The following is a 19,251-nucleotide window of genomic DNA, read 5'->3' on the forward strand; positions in this document are numbered from 1 at the left end:
AAAACACATGGTAACGTCATTCTATGGGAAAACCCTTGATAAAACACTTGGTGACGTCACCCTATGGGAAAACCCTTGATAAAACACATGGTGACGTCATCCTATGGGAAAACCCTTGATAAAACACTTGGTGACGTCACCCTATGGGAAAAACCCTTGATAAAACACATGGTGACGTCATCCTATGGGAAAACCCTTGAAATACATATATAAGGGCCACGAGAGGGGCCGTCTATGCCCGTAGCCAATCTGATGGGCATATGTCCAAATATTTTGAGGATTGGTGGATTGGTGAGCTTCACATGACATTTCAGCCAACCAGACTATAAGAGGGCCAATCTCCAGAATGTGTCAAGCTTTAGGTGACATCATAATATCTTACTATAAAATGGGTAGTAAGTGATGTCAAAATATTGAGACATACAATTTACTGTATATGGGCCATGAGAGCGGCCGTCTATGCCCGTAGCATAGCATATGCCAGATAGACACAAAAGGGCATACCGGATATGTCCGATAAGCTTGAGGATTGGTGCCTTCACATGACACTTTGACCAGACTATAAGTGGGCCAATTTCAATGATTGGTCAGGTTACTATAAAAAGGGCAAAGCGGGTGTAAACCTAATTTCTCACTTAAAACGGTCCCCACAAAACTATGGTTTAGTGATGAAAAGTGCTGAGCCATCACTTTTTTGGGAGCTGTTTTAGCCCAAGGAATGTTTTTCTAATGCCTCTATGCTTGCTTTGTAAAACACCCCTTAGTTGCACTGTACTTGAGTTATGTTTTCCATACACCAACTGTCACAAATAACCGCATGCATGGATGTTACACCGACATTGGTTTGGTACAGAAATATGTGACACCAATGGCTGAGTAACATCACCCAATGCAACTATGCGATGCAGTCACACATTTCTGTGCCAAACCAATGTCGGTGTAACATCCATGCATGCGGTTATCTGTGACAGCGTGCTGTCTTTTCTTTTCTTTATCGAAAATTGGATTTTACAAAACGGACCCCGTCAGCGTTGATCCCGTTTTAAAGAGGAAAAAAGAGCTTAAAACCAACTTGCTAGGGTTACGTCGTTGTGGTGTTGATGATGACAAGTTTATATCGGATCTGCAAGCTCAAAACTAGTCGCACCCGCATAGAGTTGTCTGAGCCTGACCGTCAGCTTTCGGTTGATGAGTGGAACGTTAAATCAGACACACTGCAGTGCAATTATTTACTATAAAATCTACTATTACATTTGCGTGTTACAGTACACCTTGGGACTTGGGAGTTAATCTGTTATATAGGGCTCTTGAGTCGCGCTGCTGCTGTTTGCTGTTGCAGCCGTGGTGTGTTACATTACAGACGTGATGTGATTATGTCAATCCTACTGTACTGCAAAAACACCTTTCTTTAATATAGAAAACATTCGTATCATAGCCTATTCTTCATCTTCTTCCTCATTGTATTGTTGCCGTCACCGAAGCTTCGAAGTTCGCCCGATTTTGTCGAACGAGCTTCGATTTTAATAAATGCAACCGAAGGTCAGCCCTAATATATATATATATATATATATATATATATATATATATTAAACCTGGGCCGTTATCGGCGTTATCGTGCTGCGTTAACGCGAGACTCTTATCGGCGAAAAAAAAATATCGTCGTTAATCGCAGATCAAAGTTGGGTCTGGGAGCTGCATGTGCAATGACATAACACTCAGGACACGCTGCCTTGTTTTGTTAGATGCAGCCAACATGTTGTCTTGGCAGAGGCGTTCTAAATTCTGGCTGTATATTTCACAACAATGTGCCTGTTAATGTCACACTGTCATTGGCTGCATCTGTGTGCTGTGCTAGTTTTGATAATGAGACGTCAACTTTCCTATATTCAGTTGTTATTACTCAAGCTCACTGCATGGACAGACATGTCTGACCGTTCTGTCTCTGAGCTAGAGTGCCCTAAAAATGGTTTTCAAGCTGCCTCCTACCACGTTCTGACTGTCGTGATCATTGCCGTCACAAAACAAGCAAGCAAAAGTGCTCCGTGTTGTTAAATGCTCCCCTATAAATCACTTGTGCAAGAAAAGTGTGTAAATCCGTTGATAAAAGTGCAGCAGCAGCTCCGACCACAAAGCACAAAGTAGCCTACACTGTAAAAAATGTCGTGCCTTCTTGTTCTGACCACTGCAAAAACGAGACACACTGTCAAAAAAACAAATATTTTAAGAATTACGGTTTTCTTTCCTATTTATTTTTTATTAATTTTTTTGAAAATAAATAAATAGCCTACAAATAAAATAAACATGTAGCTGTTAATATTATGGGCTCATTGGGCTGTTTGCAGACAAATACATTTACTGCACCCAGCATTTAGCTTGTCAGAGTAGTCTTGTTGGAGCGCCTCAGAGCGGCTGCAGAGTTCATGTGCAACTTCTTCCAGAGAGATTGATTGATTGAGTGAAGACTATTAGAAGTTTGCATAGGAAAAAGTATTTTCTTATTTACACAGGAAACCTTTATGTATCTCATAACATTGAATGACAGACGGATAGAACTCCATCATCATTTGCAAAAGGGTGCCGCCCCCATCCTTGCAGGGGGGCCCGCGATTTTCAGGGACGCCACTGATCATTGGCCACTAATTTTGAATGCCTTCGGCAGACTTAAAATGAGCCATTTTAATCGTGATTAATCGCGATTAACTCCAGGATTGAGTGTGATTAATCGTTGCCCACCTCTAATATATATATATATATATATATATATATATATATATATATATATATATATGTTACAGTATGTTTGGGTAACTCAGGACGTTCATTGTAAGAGCGCTTGTTTTGTCGTTCACCACACACCAATCACCACCAGATGGCGACGACAGCCATTCACTAGTGAAGGCGCTGACGTCACTCGTTTGCGACTCTCTTTCTTTATTTACTAGCCTAGCTCGGCAGTGTTTAGCCATTAGCCATTAGCAATTAGCCATTAGCTCCATTGTAGTCACTTGGACAGGGCGTTTATCGTGGGCTTGCCCAGGCCTTACGGCCTGGGCATAAATATAACGATTGCATTCACCACGGCTTCGTAACTCGCGCGGCCGGCCCTGGCCCGCTGGGTCCGCTGGCCTTCGAGCCGCTTGCAATGTCGTGGACAATCGAGCGGCTCCGCCTGGAGGACGTTGTTGTGGCGACCACTTGTTCCGCCCCGTGCCGCAAGGCGAGTGCTCCGTTTCTCGACCGTACTGTTTCTCTAACAAACCGTGACATATATATATATATATATATATATATATATATATATATATATATATATATATATATATATATATATCTCCTGTCAAATATTCGACTACTTTGAGGTTGAATAATTTGAATACTCCATCATCAAAGTTGCCCATCTCTGCTCTATACGCTCAAGTATATGACACAAATACCTCATATTGTCTCTCAAACACACTGAAGTTAGCAGCCATATACAGACACACACAGAGAGCGAGAGAGAGACAGAGACAAAGGCACAGAGAGAGACAGAGACACAGAGAGAGGGAGAGCTTAGAATAACTCATGACATATTACACGTTACCACGACGACCAGAGGACAACTCGACCACTCAGTGGAGCGGTTGCGCGCGCGCGTGCGCGCGCGCGCGCGCGCGCGCGCGCGCACGCACGCACGCACACACACACACACACACACACACACACACACACACACACACACACACACACACACACACACACACACACACACACACACACACACACACACACACACACACACACACACACACACACACACACACACACACACACACCTATACTGGTAGATGTGGTTTAGCAGGACCCTTTAGCTCAAACCTGCGGTTTACAACATTAGCAGGACACCACTTTCCACTTGCTTTACTAATATGTGGAGCATGTCAAAAAATCTATTTTGAGCCATAGAACACATATTTCACTTCAAAAGTTGAATAAACTCAACACAACTCAAGTTTTAACAATCTGACAAAATCCTACATTAGGAGGACATTAGATAATTAGGTTCTAAGCTCCGCCCATGTGAATTAACAGGACTAACTACATTAACAGGACAGCTGCAATTAAACACATGAAAATATGTCACTGCAGGGTATTTAAGGGTCAAATGTGATTAAATGTGACATTGCTAAACACAAACAAGGCATTCTATTGATGTTTTTAAATCTTCCTAAGACACATTTGTTTTTTCGCTGGCTTTTAATGTTCCTTAATTTTCCTGCGCAAATCGCTACACAGTATGTCTACACTCATGTCATCAACATGGATCTGTCCCATATAGCACCCCCATCAGGCCGATTTTTTCAAACACATTTTTTGACACTGCTCCTACAAATTTTGCCCTAAAATCACGAAAATCGGTACACCCCACATTCTCTGAGCCAACCAAAACTATACATTGTCCACACAACTAGGAACCAATGCCAGTTACATCCGTCTTTGTGTATACATGTGACCTGACGGTCGCTTATCTCCCGATTAGGGAGTCTTACTGGTAGGCCTGTCTGTCATTTATGCACCATGTACAGCACTTCGGTCAATGTCTCTTGCCTACAGTGGTGTGTTACTGTTTCAACACCTGACTTGCCCTCAGGATCAACCATACAAGTGGAATATAAGCCAGTAAACATGCAGGACTGGAATGACATCGATACAAAGCTCACTAACTAAGTGTTGTTGGTGCCACTGAGATGGTAAACTACAATTCAATGCAATATGACTACTGTGTGTGACTTAGCAGGCCTGAGAACAGGCTGAGAGATGTGATTTCAACATCTTCAATGTTGAGCTACTGTTAATAAAGTTCTGCAGTGAACAAACTAGCATTTTCATCCATCTTGGTCGAAGGGGGAGACTGAGGGGTCAATAGACTTAAGCTTTGTGAAGTTAACTTTACAGCTCGTCTGTTATTCTTGACTTCTTTAGAGATTTTCATAAGAGATTTACTGGAAGGGTTATAAGACCAAAAACTATAGCTGAAAAACACACCAATCATGAACAAGGTTCAACATTTATTTTTTGTAGGACACAGGAATGTAGCCCTGCCCCGCTGTAATCAGACAAAATTCGGGGAAGACCGCCAAAGCACCTCAGACCGTAGGGATGGGACAATATACGATATTATCGTTTATCGTGATAAAAAACACTCACAATAATCATATTGTGGAGATTTAATTTATCGTGATATCATCCTCTGTCATACACTGGGATCAATTCACCTTTTATTTGCCGAGCTGCATATCCAGTACTATTTAAACCCTCTATAATTGGTAAAAGGTACATAATATATGTACTTGATACAGTAGTTTTTCACTCTCTACCAAATCTCTTTGCCAAAAAATAGACGATCTACAAGCTCACAATGCTTCGTGCTGCGAGCTTGTAGATCTGCATGATTACTGCATGATTGATCTGTCGCAAAGCCCTCTCCCTAACTGTGAGGATTGGACGACAGCGTAGCAAAACACTTCCACCCAAAGTTGGCTCCCATAACCCGCTAAAAAGCCCGTACCTTGGCCCCCCATCGACCGGGAGAGACGGGGCCAGCACCCAGGGGGTACCCAGGGGCCCAGCCACCGCCAGGGCTCCCCACGGACCCCCTGGGAAAAAAATATGGGAAAATAGTCAAAAGTAGCCGATCATAAATGTGACCCGATTAGGGAGTCTTACTGGTATATAGGCAAATTAATATCAAAAACATTTATATTACATTATTACGGCCATGGTGAAACGTTGCTGCTGGGGGACCTGCTACAGTGATTATAGCTACCCAGAACATTTGAAGGGAGCATTTTTCAAATCATTTTCCGAAACCAAAATCTGCCTTAGTCTGCAGCCTGTCGATTGTAGGTATAAATTATCGATACATTTGTTGTTTTTGGGTCAGTTTTAAGTGCACTGCAATTAAGCAATGACATTGTTTTTTCCAGCGGGTAAATGCACAGGAAGAAAAATTAAGTGAATCTTTAAAATATAGCAGATCCACAAGTCTAGGTATGCAGGTCGCCGGTTCGATTCCCGATCCGGACGACCTTTGCCACATGTCATTCCCATCTCTCTCCCCATTTCCTGTCTGTCTACTATCCTAACAAATAAAGGCATAAAAAGCCCAAAAAACTAATCTTAAAAAAAAAAGAAAGTCAGGTCTGAGATTTATCACCCAGCCCTACTTTAATGTTGAGTTACATGTTGTATGACATCCTTTTTGTAGCTGCAAGGAATAATTATGGCAATTATAATTTGATAATTGATTTGCAGTATCTCATAAGCTACAGTGCGTTACTGCATCCCCATTATTCAGTTGCCTGCAAATGTATAAATAGGCTACTTTTTCCAGAATTATGTTTAATACCAGCGTTAGTCCAGAAACCCCCACATTTACATAAATCAAAACATCTATTTTCAATAAAGTAGTAAATGAGGATCTCCCTCAATTGATCTTTTCGAGAAATTAAATAAAGGTTGAATGAATGCAAATCTTTTGTATTGCTAAATGCTCATGATGTCCCTGAACATGCCATGACATGACAAGGCAAATGTTTTCTTTGGATATTAATGTTATCTCCACCGGCACCACCAAGATGGTTACTTTGTCAACTATCATTATTCTGATATTGCTACCATGCTGTTATGTAAAAATGTTCATATTCTGTTCACACAGTGGTTCTCAAAGTGAATTCCAGGTTGGAATCCACTTTGAGAACCACTGTTCAGGCCCAGGGACTCTGACACTGTTGTTTTTGACAACACATTTTGATTTAGTTTTGAATAAAATGTCATTTAATTTTAGTCATAATTTAGTGACCTGAAGAGTTTTAGTTTTAGTCTAATTTTAGTCGACTAAATATCATACATTTTTAGGCGACTAAATCTACAGTTCATTTAGTCAACTAAAATGTAATTTGGCAGGCCTTGATGGCATCGTAATGAGTGATTTTACACTTGGTTGTGTGCTGAAAATAGCAGATCTACAAGCTCACAACGCGTTGCGCGACACGTTGTGAGCTTGTAGATCTGCTATTTTCAGCACGCAACACTTGAGAACAACCAAACATAAAATGACTCTCTACTCCACTAGTCCCTCCCTAACGTTTTAGTCTAGTTTTGATTTTGTTGACGAAATTGTCAATATAATTAGTCTTAGTTTTAGTCATCACAGCTTAGTTTTTATTTAGTTTTTGTCAGTGAAAGAAATGCAATCGACAAATACTTTTCGTCATAGTTTTAGTCAACAACATCTACACTGCTCTGACAGTACAAATGGAACCAAATGAACACTAAGTCTCATGATGCAAGGTTAAATTAACATTATCTGTCTGTCTGTCTGTCTGTCTGTCTGTCTGTCTGTCTGTCTGTCTGTCTGTCTGTCTGTCTGTCTGTCTGTCTGTCTATCTGTCTGTCTATCTGCCTGCCTGCCTGCCTGTTTGTCTGCCGATTGTTAACCAATTTGAGTTAAGCTCTCCTCCACTCTTTTCAAAGATTTCACCTTGTGCAGGGAAACCCTTTCACTCATTCTTTCCACTGTAGCCCACTTGCTGATTACTAGCTTGCAATGCAATCAGCCACTGATCAAATTCACCTGTGCTGCCTGCCCATCCCCCATCCCCCATCTCCCTCACTGCACTCACTCAAAACTGTGTGAGTGAGAAGCTGCCCCTCCCCCCACAGTCAGTTGGTTTGTTTGTATGCAGTCTGTACAAGGCAAGGCTTTAAATACTGTGAATATGTGTGAAAGTAAATCCTAGGGTAGTCTTACTAGTGACTATATACAAATGGAACCAAATGGAACTCATAATCTGTGTAATCTATGCACATGGCTTATTTTTTTGTTCTGGTTAGTTAAAGCAGTGGTTCTCAACCTCTGGGTCAGGGAATTATTTTGGGGAGGGGGTCCCCAGATGATTATCTAAATGACTGTGCACCATTGCTTTCTCTCTGAACAGTAAACATACAGCATAAGGTTTAAGTGTAAGGGTATCTTCAGATTTCTAAAGTACCCTTCCGTAATCAATGGGGGCAATTTACCCCTTTTTGTGCAGATATATGACCGATTTGTTGCATGTCTGAGTCATCATGACATCACTGAGATGCCATAGACTCCTACCTACCCACTGTCTGACGTGACCTACCACTGCCGGATGCACCCACGCACACGCGCACACACGCACCTCATCCCGGATTGTATAACAGATTTCTTAAGCCCGGTTCACAATGCAACATGCTAGCCCAGATGATCCTTTTGCCGTCCTATAACCTAAAAGCCTAACATGGGTTGTGACAGCACTGAGAGTAGAGACGTGCTACAGCCAATCAGAGAACAGGACAGGTGGCTTGTTTGATTTAATTCACACATTATTTTCTTTTATATAATTAAAAGACTGTTTGTCTGTCTGGATCAATCCAGTGATATAACTTTAATAATTCTCGTGGGCGAATCCAGGTGTGACAGAACACTCTCAATGGAGCTATTGTAGTCCAGCCTGAGGATGCAGTAGCCTAGACTCCGAACCTCTTCAGGCGATAAAAGCAATATAGTTGCAAATTCTTTATCCTCACGTGCGTTGTGTCCCACTTGAGCTCCTCTTTATTGTGTACTTCAAGGAACTTGTGTACTTCAAGGAACTTTAAATCCCTGCTCCCTCAAGCAAGGAGATGAGGATTAGATTTGAGTCTGGAGGAATCAAGCAGGTTAGACTGATTGTAGTCCGAGCATTTCAGGCAAAAAAGTGCGCGATTCCATCAAAATACTGCACAAACTGGCCGGACTATAGTAACATTGTGTCACATATGAGGAAATGACATATTCGGGACAACCTTGGTAGTAGGCTAATAAGGCTATGCTTTATTCAAGCCAAACGAGACACTCTATTTGGTGCTTTATGATCCCACAGGGAATGCTACAATTTGTCAATCAGTGTCATCACCGATAAACAAACTTTTACTGCACTGTTTTTACAGTACAGTAAAAGTACAGACAGTACAGTACAGACAGTACAGTTCAGTGATAAAAGGTCAAGGTCACAAGCTTATTTAGAATAATTTGACCTTAGAATTGTAGTAAGCTACTTTGGTGTCATATACTGTATCTGAAGGCTAGTGAAGTCACTGATCTACAAGATGTACACACAATTCGTAACACAAGAATTTTGCCTATACTGTGTAATACTGTGTAGAGGAATAATTCTAGAATCAGTATCGGGATTTAAAGGGATATTCCATTTAAAAAAACTCTGCCTTGCATGGGTCTGCCTCCCCAGGCTCAGGGCCTCTCCCCACACACACCCATTGTAACTTCAAACTCCATTATATTTTTTTCTGGTGACTCATACTACCCTCCTAATACATGAGCAGGCCATGTTTTTTTTTCGATACAATTTTTCATTTATTTGTAATAATTTTAATTTTTCAAATTTTCCCAAAGAATTATTAAAAATAAATAAAAAGGGTTATTGAGAAAACACGGCCTGCTCACGTATTAGGAGGGTAGTATGAGTCACCAGAAAAAAATAGTGTGTGTTTTTAATGAAGTTTGAAGTTACAATGGGTGTGTATGTGGAGAGGCCCTGAGCCTGGGGGGAAAGATAACATTTACATCAAATATATAAATATTAAAAACTGTTCAGGGTGTTCATAAAAGCCTGATTAGATGATAAAGTGACCAAAATGATCTGTAGGCTTGAACTTAATTAGCATTTTTACCCAAGGGTAAAAATGGTGCCTGGGTGCCTGCCTATACTCCTGTATGTCGGAGTTAACTTAAACTCATATGTACTGTACATGATGTCATGGTCATGATGTGGTCATGTGATACTGTATATAGGAGCTACGCTGATCAGCATATATGACTGTGCAGAGCTGCTACCAGTGGTGCTTTGGGGTTTTCTTTTCAGTGCGGACGGTCATTTATTGACGTCACATGCACGAGCGCCTTTAGATGTGTGCGTGCTAACTAAAAGTTTGCTTTGAACAAATCTCATCTATCACAGTAATGGAGCCAGGTAGCCTGAGACACGCACAATGCACATACAGTCACCGCTGGAAACCTACAGTAGGTGTTAAAGTAGCCTATCCATATGAATAGGGGGGTATGTGCAAGCCCACCACTCACTGCCTGCCTGGTAAACCTGTTATGCGAATAGCCATTTGATTACCATGGTCATCACTTGTATAGCTACACATTTTTAAAGTGACAGTTTAAGTACTTTCTAATACCTCTAGAGTGACAGTTTAAATTAAACATTGGCCAAATTGACAAATATTATGCAGAAATTGTGAAAATAGCCAATCTACATCCTCGTGAGCATGTAGATCTGCTATTATTATTAATTTAGGGGGTTGTGTCCTGAAAAGGTTGAGAACCACTGCATTAATCCATTTAGGCCTGGGGCCGATTCTAAAAATGCCTTTTAAATCCGGCCAAGATTTTCATTAAGAAAACAAATGCAATTCATTAATAAAAAATAGAAACATGTAAGAACCACAAAATGTACAGTCAATTGGATGAGTGGTTTGTAAAATATGCATAGCCTCCTTGGAGTGAGCTAAAATGTTGGCAAACTTGGAAAATGGACATTAATATAAACGTGATTTTTTGGGACGTTTTGATTAATTATTACACAAAATAACAATACAACAATTGCAATATCTGGTTAAATTTGTATAATTAAGAAACATTGTCTGTATGTTATGCAAATCATGTTGCAGGCCCATGGTGTGGCAAACCACCAACATGGTAGACCCCTGAACAGTGTTTATGCCAAGTTTAGTGTGGATTGGAGCAACGGTGTGCCTGTGGCAGCCAGGGGCCCCTGGGAGCCACATTGGGCCCCTTGTGTTGCTATTATAATGGCCGACCCCTGAACGGTGTTTGTTCAATCAAGTTTAGTGTGGATCGGAGCAATGGTATGCCTGTGGCAGCCAGGGGCCCCTGGGGGCCACATTGGGCCCCTTGTGTTGCTATTATAATGGCCGACCCCTGAACGGTGTTTGTGCAATCAAGTTTAGTGCGGATCGGAGCAACGGTGTGCCTGTGTCAGCCAGGGGCACCCGGGGGCCACATTGGGCCCCTTGTGTTGCTATTATAATGGTAGACCCCTGAACAGTGTTTGTGCCAAGTTTAGTGTGGATCGGAGCAACGGTATGCCTGTGGCAGCCAGGGGCCCCTGGGGGCCACGTGGGGCCTGTGGTGTTGCTATTATAATGGCAGACCCCCAGAACGGTGTTTGTACAATCAAGTTTAGTGTGGATCAGAGCAATGGTGTGCCTGTGGCAGCCAGGGGCCCCTGGGGGCCACATGGGGCCCTTGGTGTTGCTATTATAATGGCAGACCCCTGAACGGTGTGTGTGCCAAGTTTAGTGTGGATCGGAGCAACGGTGTGCTTATGGCAGCCAGGGGCCCCTGGGGGCCACATGGGGCCTGTGGTGTTGCTATTATAATGGCAGACCCCTGAAGAGTGTTTATGACTAACGTTATTCACCCAAAATGCTATGTCATTGAAATGTTCATAAAAACATGTATGTGCATTAACAGGACTCTGACAACCAGCCAATCAGGTGCTTCAAAACATACACTGTGTGTGAATATTCATGAGCTTGTGTATGAACATGCAGTAGCATTACACAACCTATGGGGGCGCTGTTCAGACACAAAAAAGTCGGGTGTATGTGTATTAACAGGACATCAAAAACAAAAGGTGGATTTGGGCTCTCTAGACCAATAGAAACACTTCTGCTATTTCAGAATTGTCCATGAATTAGCAGGACACCAGTCCTGTCCTGCTAATCCAAAATGTCCTGTTAGTGTGGTGTGTATTCAGGCCAATTGTCCCGTTAAACCACATTTACCAACACACACACACACACACACACACACACACACACACACACACACACACACACACACACACACACACACACACACACACACTACAGTTCTCCCACAGTAGGCTGTTCCAAGCACTTGTTCACCCCGTCTCTCTCAGTCTCCCCCTCCCTCCCAGTGAGTATTGTGTTGAGAATAAAGTGTCTCTGTGTGTGTGTGTGTGTGTGTGTGTGTGTGTGTGTGTGTGTGTGAGAGAGAGAGAGAGAAAAGAGAGAGAGAGAGAGAGAGAGAGAGTGAGTGAGTTAGAGAAAGAGCTGGTGCATGGTGTGGCCTGGGACAGACACATTGCCCAAACCACAGGACACACACACACACACACACACACACACACACACACACACACACACACACACACACACACACACACACACACACACACACACACACACACACACACACACACACACACACACACACACACACACACACACACACACACACACACACACACACACACACACACACACACTCACCGTGCGGCCGGCAGTCCCCTCTTGCCCAGATCAGCTCTGACTCTCTCTCCAATGTGACGGTAAACATCCACCAGCGTCGTGATGGAGGCCTCGCGTACCTAAACGCACACACAGTCAGACATTAGTATTGCATCAATACCACATAACTGTACACCAGGGCTCGAGACCAAGGGACTCCCGACGTCCCGGGGACCTAAAAATATGTGATTTTTTGCACTGAACGTGTGCATATCACTGTAGCTACATAAACGGTGCACAGCTACGGGCAGCATGAAACACACGGAAACTAAATATGATGTAAACAGAGTGATTAAAAAGTTACCACAGGCAGTGTTATCATCCTTTTCAGGTAGAACTTAACACGCTGCACTATTTGAAGAGGTTAAGGGTTAGGGTTAGGGTTAAGGTCTAGGTTACAAGTTAAAACGGCTCCAAAAGAGCCGATCTACAAGGCTGAGGCACAGCCAGCCCAATCAATCAATCAATCTAAAAGCCCTCCATGCCCCGAGGATGCGACGAGCTGTAGGCTTGTAGATTAGCAATGTTCAACGTGCAACACCTTCGTACGGACAAAATACAAACCCAGTTTTACCGTAATTCCTCCAACAGTCGTGCATAGTTATTTACCAGGCTAGCAATCAGATTTTTAGAAGCCACAAATGATACTGATGACAGTATAAAAACAGAAAGGATTGCCAAGCCAATTTCACCAGCATATTAATAACAATGATAATAATAATAGTTAATAATAATAATAATACATATTATAACAATAATATATTAATTCATGAATTTATTAGGGCTGGGATGCGATTAACATTGTTAATCTAATTAATTACAGGCTCTGTGATTAATTAATCGCAATTAATCGCACATCGATATTTGACCTGAGAAGCATTTTTTTTTCAAGTAAAACACATTTTGTTGTACGAGTGAATCAACGAGTGAGTTTTTTAAATCTAAATTTCGCATCCACTGGGCCAAGCAAAGCACTCTGATCGGCTACTTCTCCCTTTGAGTTTGTTGTCTCTTCTTGGTTGGTGCATACCGCTATGATCGGTATGACCGAAACTGAAGGTTCTGTGGTGCAAAAACTAAATGCGATTAAAATGTTAATTTTCTTAATCGCGTAAATATTCTGTAATTAATTAATCGCAATTAATCAGTTAAAGTCCCAGCCTTAGAATTTATATATTTTTTTAATATGATTTTTGGGGACGGATTATATTCATTTGGGGACGGTTAAATTTGAAGTTTGGGACGGTCCTGGGACGCTGGTGAAAAAAGTTAGTCTGGAGCCCTGCTGTACACATACCTCTCCCCATACCTACACAACCCAGCAATGGCTTCCTTGTGTTTACCGCCTGCCTGCTGTGTCAACTAGGGCATTAACGAAAAAGTCCACAAGTCGACTCAGTCGACTTCATTACACAAGTCGACTCCCACCAGAGAAAGTCGAAAGTCAAAGTTAAGAAAAAAATCGAACCTCTGTTCGAAGTGGAGCTGTGTGTGTGTGTGTGTGTGTGTGTGTGTGTGTGTGTGTGTGTGTGTGTGTGTGTGTGTGTGTGTGTGTGTGTGTGTGTGTTGCAGTTGATGCTCAGGGCAGGCTAGACTCAACAGCACCTCTCTGGTCACCCAGGGTTACTACATACAGGCTACATACAGACCCACAGACCCACCCACCCACATACCCACCCACATACCTACACACACGGCCACGTATAGGGAGCTTGTGTTCCACACAGCTCCAAAAAACTGTTCTATTGTGAAAATAGCAGATCTACATGCTCACAACGCCTCGTGTTGCGAGGCGTTGTGAGCATGTAGATAGGCTATTTTCACATATTTCTGCCTCTATATATTTGACAATTTGGACAATGTTTAATTTGTCATTTTAGAGGTATTAAAAAGTCCTTAAATTGTCAGTTTAGAAATGTGCAGATAACCTCTATACACTTAAACTTTATGTTGGTTTGTTTACAGTTGAGAGAGAACTTTGTTTTTTTACAACAAGGGTTCATATTTTTTATTGTAATTAGAGAAAAGAAAAAGTGAGTGTTACAATGTTTTCATTTGCTTCGTTCTATTGTTTTATCGCGATTACCGTGCTAAAATGTGGGGCATGTGTACACATGGGGGCATGCGTGCAAGTGGCTAAATAAGTATTTTAGACACAATAGACCCTATTCACAGCCCGCCCACGCTTGCGCACTCAGCGAATTTCTCAGTAACTTCCTGGTCTGACGTCAGCTTTGGAGGGTAAAATAACAAATCATTATTTCGAACGGTAAAGTAAATTATACCGCTTTGTGCCTTTTACTATCTTGTGTTCTTGATCATGCTATACCCAGGGGGCAAAGGAAGGTGTGCTGCATTTGCCCCGACATAAAAAGTTGTCCACCAGAAATATTATCTATGACCCAGTAGGATCACAACCTATATGGACAACCCGGTCAATTTGTACAACAAAGTCCAATATGGCCGCCTCAATATTAGCCCCTATTAGTTTTAATGGGGGGTGAATAGGGCAAAATTTTAAACTGAGGGATATTTCCACGAAACTTCACAGGTTGATCAATGGTATACATATGAACATTTTTTGTATTGCAAGTTTCCATGAAATCCAATATGGCCGCCACAATATGGCCGCCATAATTTAAGGACCCAGAAAATAGGTTTTGCCTCTAACTTCTGAACCAGATGAGCTAGAAACGCAAACTTGGTGTCTATTTCATGGTGTCTGACCAATGGGAGACTCAATGGAATAGCTAATTTTATTATTGGGTGTGTCTGGACCTTTATTGTGCATATTTGCAAGATGGTGGACTCCCAAAATAGAGCTTTAACATAATTTCTACCATGATTGTTGACTGCTTTTGCAAATACAAGCAATATGAATCCATTTGCTAAGATTTATGGCACAGAAGGGACTTATACCTGTATTATTCTTGAGTTTGCATGTTGTCAAAATGGCTGTAAACGAGATATTATATTTCCTGTCCGATTCTACTGTATGTAGTTGTAGCAATGACTTCAGATAAAATCAGAGACCAAAAAAATGTATCTTAGAAATTATTTTTTTATTTAAAAAAAAGAAAAAAAGAGAGAGATTATCTCAATGAAATGAATGCAACTGCCTTTTTGGGTCTTTCACACATAGACATGCACATGCTTTCCAACAACTTCAGCTTCAGGGAAATTATAATGAACACATGATTAAAACAGGCTGCATTATAATGCAAATAATTGCTAGTCACTATCACTGTCATGTGTACCTATCCTGCTGCATCTTGTCTCCAGTCCTTGGCAACGACACCCCAAGTAGCATGCAATTCCCTTCTTCGCACATGAAGTTCAATCACCCGAGAGAGACTTGGAGTAGAACCGCTGCTCCTTCACTTGGAAAGGAGTCAGCTTACGTGGTTCGGGCATCTAGTACGGATTCCCCCCGAGCGCCTTCCTAGGAAGGTCCTCGATGCACGTCCCACTGGGAGGAGACCCCGTGGCAGACCTAAGACCAGATGGAAGGATTATATCTCCAGACTGGCCTGGGAACGCCTCGGTATACTCCCAGAGGGAGTGGAGGAAGTTGCGCAGGATAAGGAAATCTGGAAGTCTCAGTTGGAACTGTTACCCCCGCGACCCGATTCCGGATAAGCGGTTGAAGATGGATGGATGGATGGATGGCACATGAACAGTCTTTCTGGCAGCCTTTGATACAGCTACATGATATTGCCTTGTCCATTAAATAGGCCAGGCTGGCTCTGTAGATGTACAGGGGACTGCCTTCCCATCACTGAGAGACCATCCATATTCAGTGAAGCAAGGGATGTCTGGCTTCGCGATGTGTGCAGTTTTATCTATTATGGCTGCAAGAGCAGCTCTTTTCAGGTGCAGGCCAAAGGCATTTTCTGTAGGTGGCAGCAGCTTCAACAGGGTTGATCGGTTATTTAGGAACTTGTACACTCTCAGCTTTGCCAGGTCAAAGTCCTCCGAATGGTCAGCTTTTGATGCATATACAGCTATTGTGAGGTCTGTTGCATATACAGCTATTGTGAGGTCTCTAGCCTGATTCTTGACATCCTCTGAGAGGGAATAAGAGGAATTTTCACCAAACTCCTGAAGTGCAGGGAGATCTAGACCCATGCTGGTCTTGAACCATGCCTTCTTTCCAGTGAAAAAGGGATAGCTGGTGGTATCTCTGCCACTCAGGCTGTGAATAAAGGGCAGGGCACGACACTGTGCGAGTCCAAGGGCTGAGACCATGTGATGGATAGGAAGATATTAACTCATCTAGTGCCTTTCGCGTGATGTCACGCGATAAGTACTAGAGTACGTATAGTGCCGAATGCGTGATGTCGCGCGAAAAGTAATATATTACTGTAACGGCGAGTAAAAATACCTAGTACAATGGCCGACGCTCCGGAGACGAAATCCGCGCTGATTTGTCATCATCACGGCTCCACGAGCACACAATAGTCATCCCATAACATTGAGGTGGACGGCCGATCTCATCTTTAATGTCCATTATCTCAAAACAACACTTTAGAAGCGAAGATGGAGGCAGATGCTCGCTTATAAAACACATGTATAAACGCTCCTATGCAATCCAGCATGGCACCACGTAAACAATGATCGGTTCCGTCGCAGGATCCGATGACGTCAGACCGGAAGTACTTCCGGTCTAGACTTCTGGCCTTCAAAATAAGACAATGGCCGTTAATGGGGCCGGGAGGGGGCACTCTGGACCCCCTAATCCGTTAATGTCCTGGGCTCTGGATGAGTTAAGGGTGTCGGAAAAAATCGATATGAATCGATTATCGGTTTCAACACTAGCGATACGGCCGCATCGATGCGCGTTTACCCGGATCGGTCCAAATCGCGGCCGTATCGGTCGATGTATCGGTCCTAAAGTAATTAATCGGATTAATCGGATTTTAGCATTAAATAATTAACCTGCTGTGAAATTCTGAACTTACTTACTCATCGTTTACTGTTACAAATCATTACTTCAAAAGTGAGCGCTCTGCTAGCACAGTCAGTGCTGCAGTGAGTGCAACGGAAAGAAAAAGCTGCCTGCTGCTCTGTCCTCCAAATAGAGCTGTGTTTCTACGTACTGCAGTCACTGTCCTGCGGAAAGCCACAGATCTACAAGCCCACAGGGTGTTGCATGTGGATGGGTTGTAAACTTATAGATCTGCTACTTCCGATGCAGCGTGTATGACGCTCGCATGTGCGACACACAGCGACTTGTAAACAAACCAACAACGTGTTAGTTGAGTTCCATCACTATGGATTCATTATTCCAGTGGAGAAACGCAAGTTTGGATTTTATAAGAATGCGACAGTAATGGATTGGATTATAACACTTTTCCCAGTAGAACCCGGTTCTACTAGAACCATCAGAAGTCCCCGCGCTTGTCGACAGCAAAGGTAATAATCACAGCATCAGCTTTTATGGCAAAGGGCTACTATAGAGTATTGGTTTTCAAAGTGGGGTCCGGGGACCCCCAAGGGTCCTTGAGGGAGTTCTAGGGTGTCCTCGGCGAAATGATAGGAACCAAATGGACCCTTGGGTATGTGTAACTCAGGGGAGTGTACAAATGGAACCAAATGGACCCTAATGAACCCTTGGGTATGTGTAACTCAGGGGAGTGTACAAATGGAACCAAATGGACCCTAATGAACCCTTGGGTAAACTTAAGACAGCCTGATCCATGTCAAACTGGAGGTCCTTGACATTGATTTTTTTAGAACTACTGCAGTAGAGCCATATGATAACAAGTAGACATGATGTGTGCCAGACTTCAAATGTTGCACTTATAGCCTACTTTATACTGCTGTTGTTACTGTTGTAAAGTGGATCTCTTTGAAATGATCTTATTGACTGAATAACAGCAGGCTCTTTTACTAGTTTTATTTGGTGATCTGATCTGTGGCATTGCTGAGGATTGATCTGATCTGTGGCATTGGTGAGGATGTATTTTAGTTTTTCAGTGTTATTATAGCAGCTTTGCAAAGTACAATTATTGCACTGTACTGAAGCCTGAAGGGCCAGGCCTTTTGTGTGTTTGTTTTATATTTCTCCACCTGACCAACTGTAACTGCTAAAGTGAAGTTCTTAGAAATGGGTGTGTGAGACAGATTTTCAAACCATGTCAGTAGGCTTTGTAGTTTACATTAATTATTTTTTGTATCTACATGTCTGTGTCTATTTTATGATTTGTCATCCATCTTTCTTTACAATTTTCTGTTATTCCATGGTCTTTTATGAGATATCCATTATTTGAAGGTCAGCAATGCTACTTTATAGATTATAGCTTCTTAATTGAATGGAAAATTAATGTTTCATTAAACGTATGTATCAGATCACACCGTATCGCATCGAATCGTATCGAATCGAATCCAATCGAATCGCATAAAATCCACAAAATCGAAATCGTATCGAAATTGCACCGTATCGAATCGTATCGAATCGTTCTGTATGTAAGCCGTATCGTTTCCGAATCGAATCGTTAGCCCATGTATCGGATACGTATCGAATCGCCTTGTAGGGGATGGATACACACCCCTAGAAGATATGCATCCTGCTCTGTTCTCACCCACAGCTCTGGAAGGTCTAGGAGGTGGGTGGCAGCATGATATAGATGCCTATATCATGCTGCCGCCATGGGAAGGCAGTCCCCTGTCCATCTACAGAGCCAGCCTGGCCTATATCAATGGACAAGGCAATATCATGTAGCTGTATCAAAGGCTGCCAGAAAAACTGTTCATGTGCGAAGAAGGGAATTGCATGCTACTTGGGGTGTCGTTGCCAAGGACTGGAGACAAGATGCAGCAGGATAGGTACACATGACAGTG

At 42.4% G+C, this 19,251-nt stretch overlaps 1 protein-coding gene across 1 annotated transcript in view; it reads right to left on the bottom strand.

The window, feature by feature from the left end:
• clasp2 (cytoplasmic linker associated protein 2) overlaps nucleotides 1-19,251 on the bottom strand; it is a 250,807-nt gene that overhangs the window by 163,572 nt on the left and 67,984 nt on the right. Inside the window, 1 exon segment of the mRNA XM_080735691.1 lies at nucleotides 12,391-12,488. Coding sequence (XP_080591817.1) covers nucleotides 12,391-12,488 — 98 coding nt within the window.

The sequence above is a fragment of the Nannobrachium achirus genome (genome assembly GCF_963921795.1).
Source record: "Nannobrachium achirus genome assembly, chromosome: 10".
Classification (NCBI taxonomy): Eukaryota; Metazoa; Chordata; class Actinopteri; order Myctophiformes; family Myctophidae; genus Nannobrachium; species Nannobrachium achirus.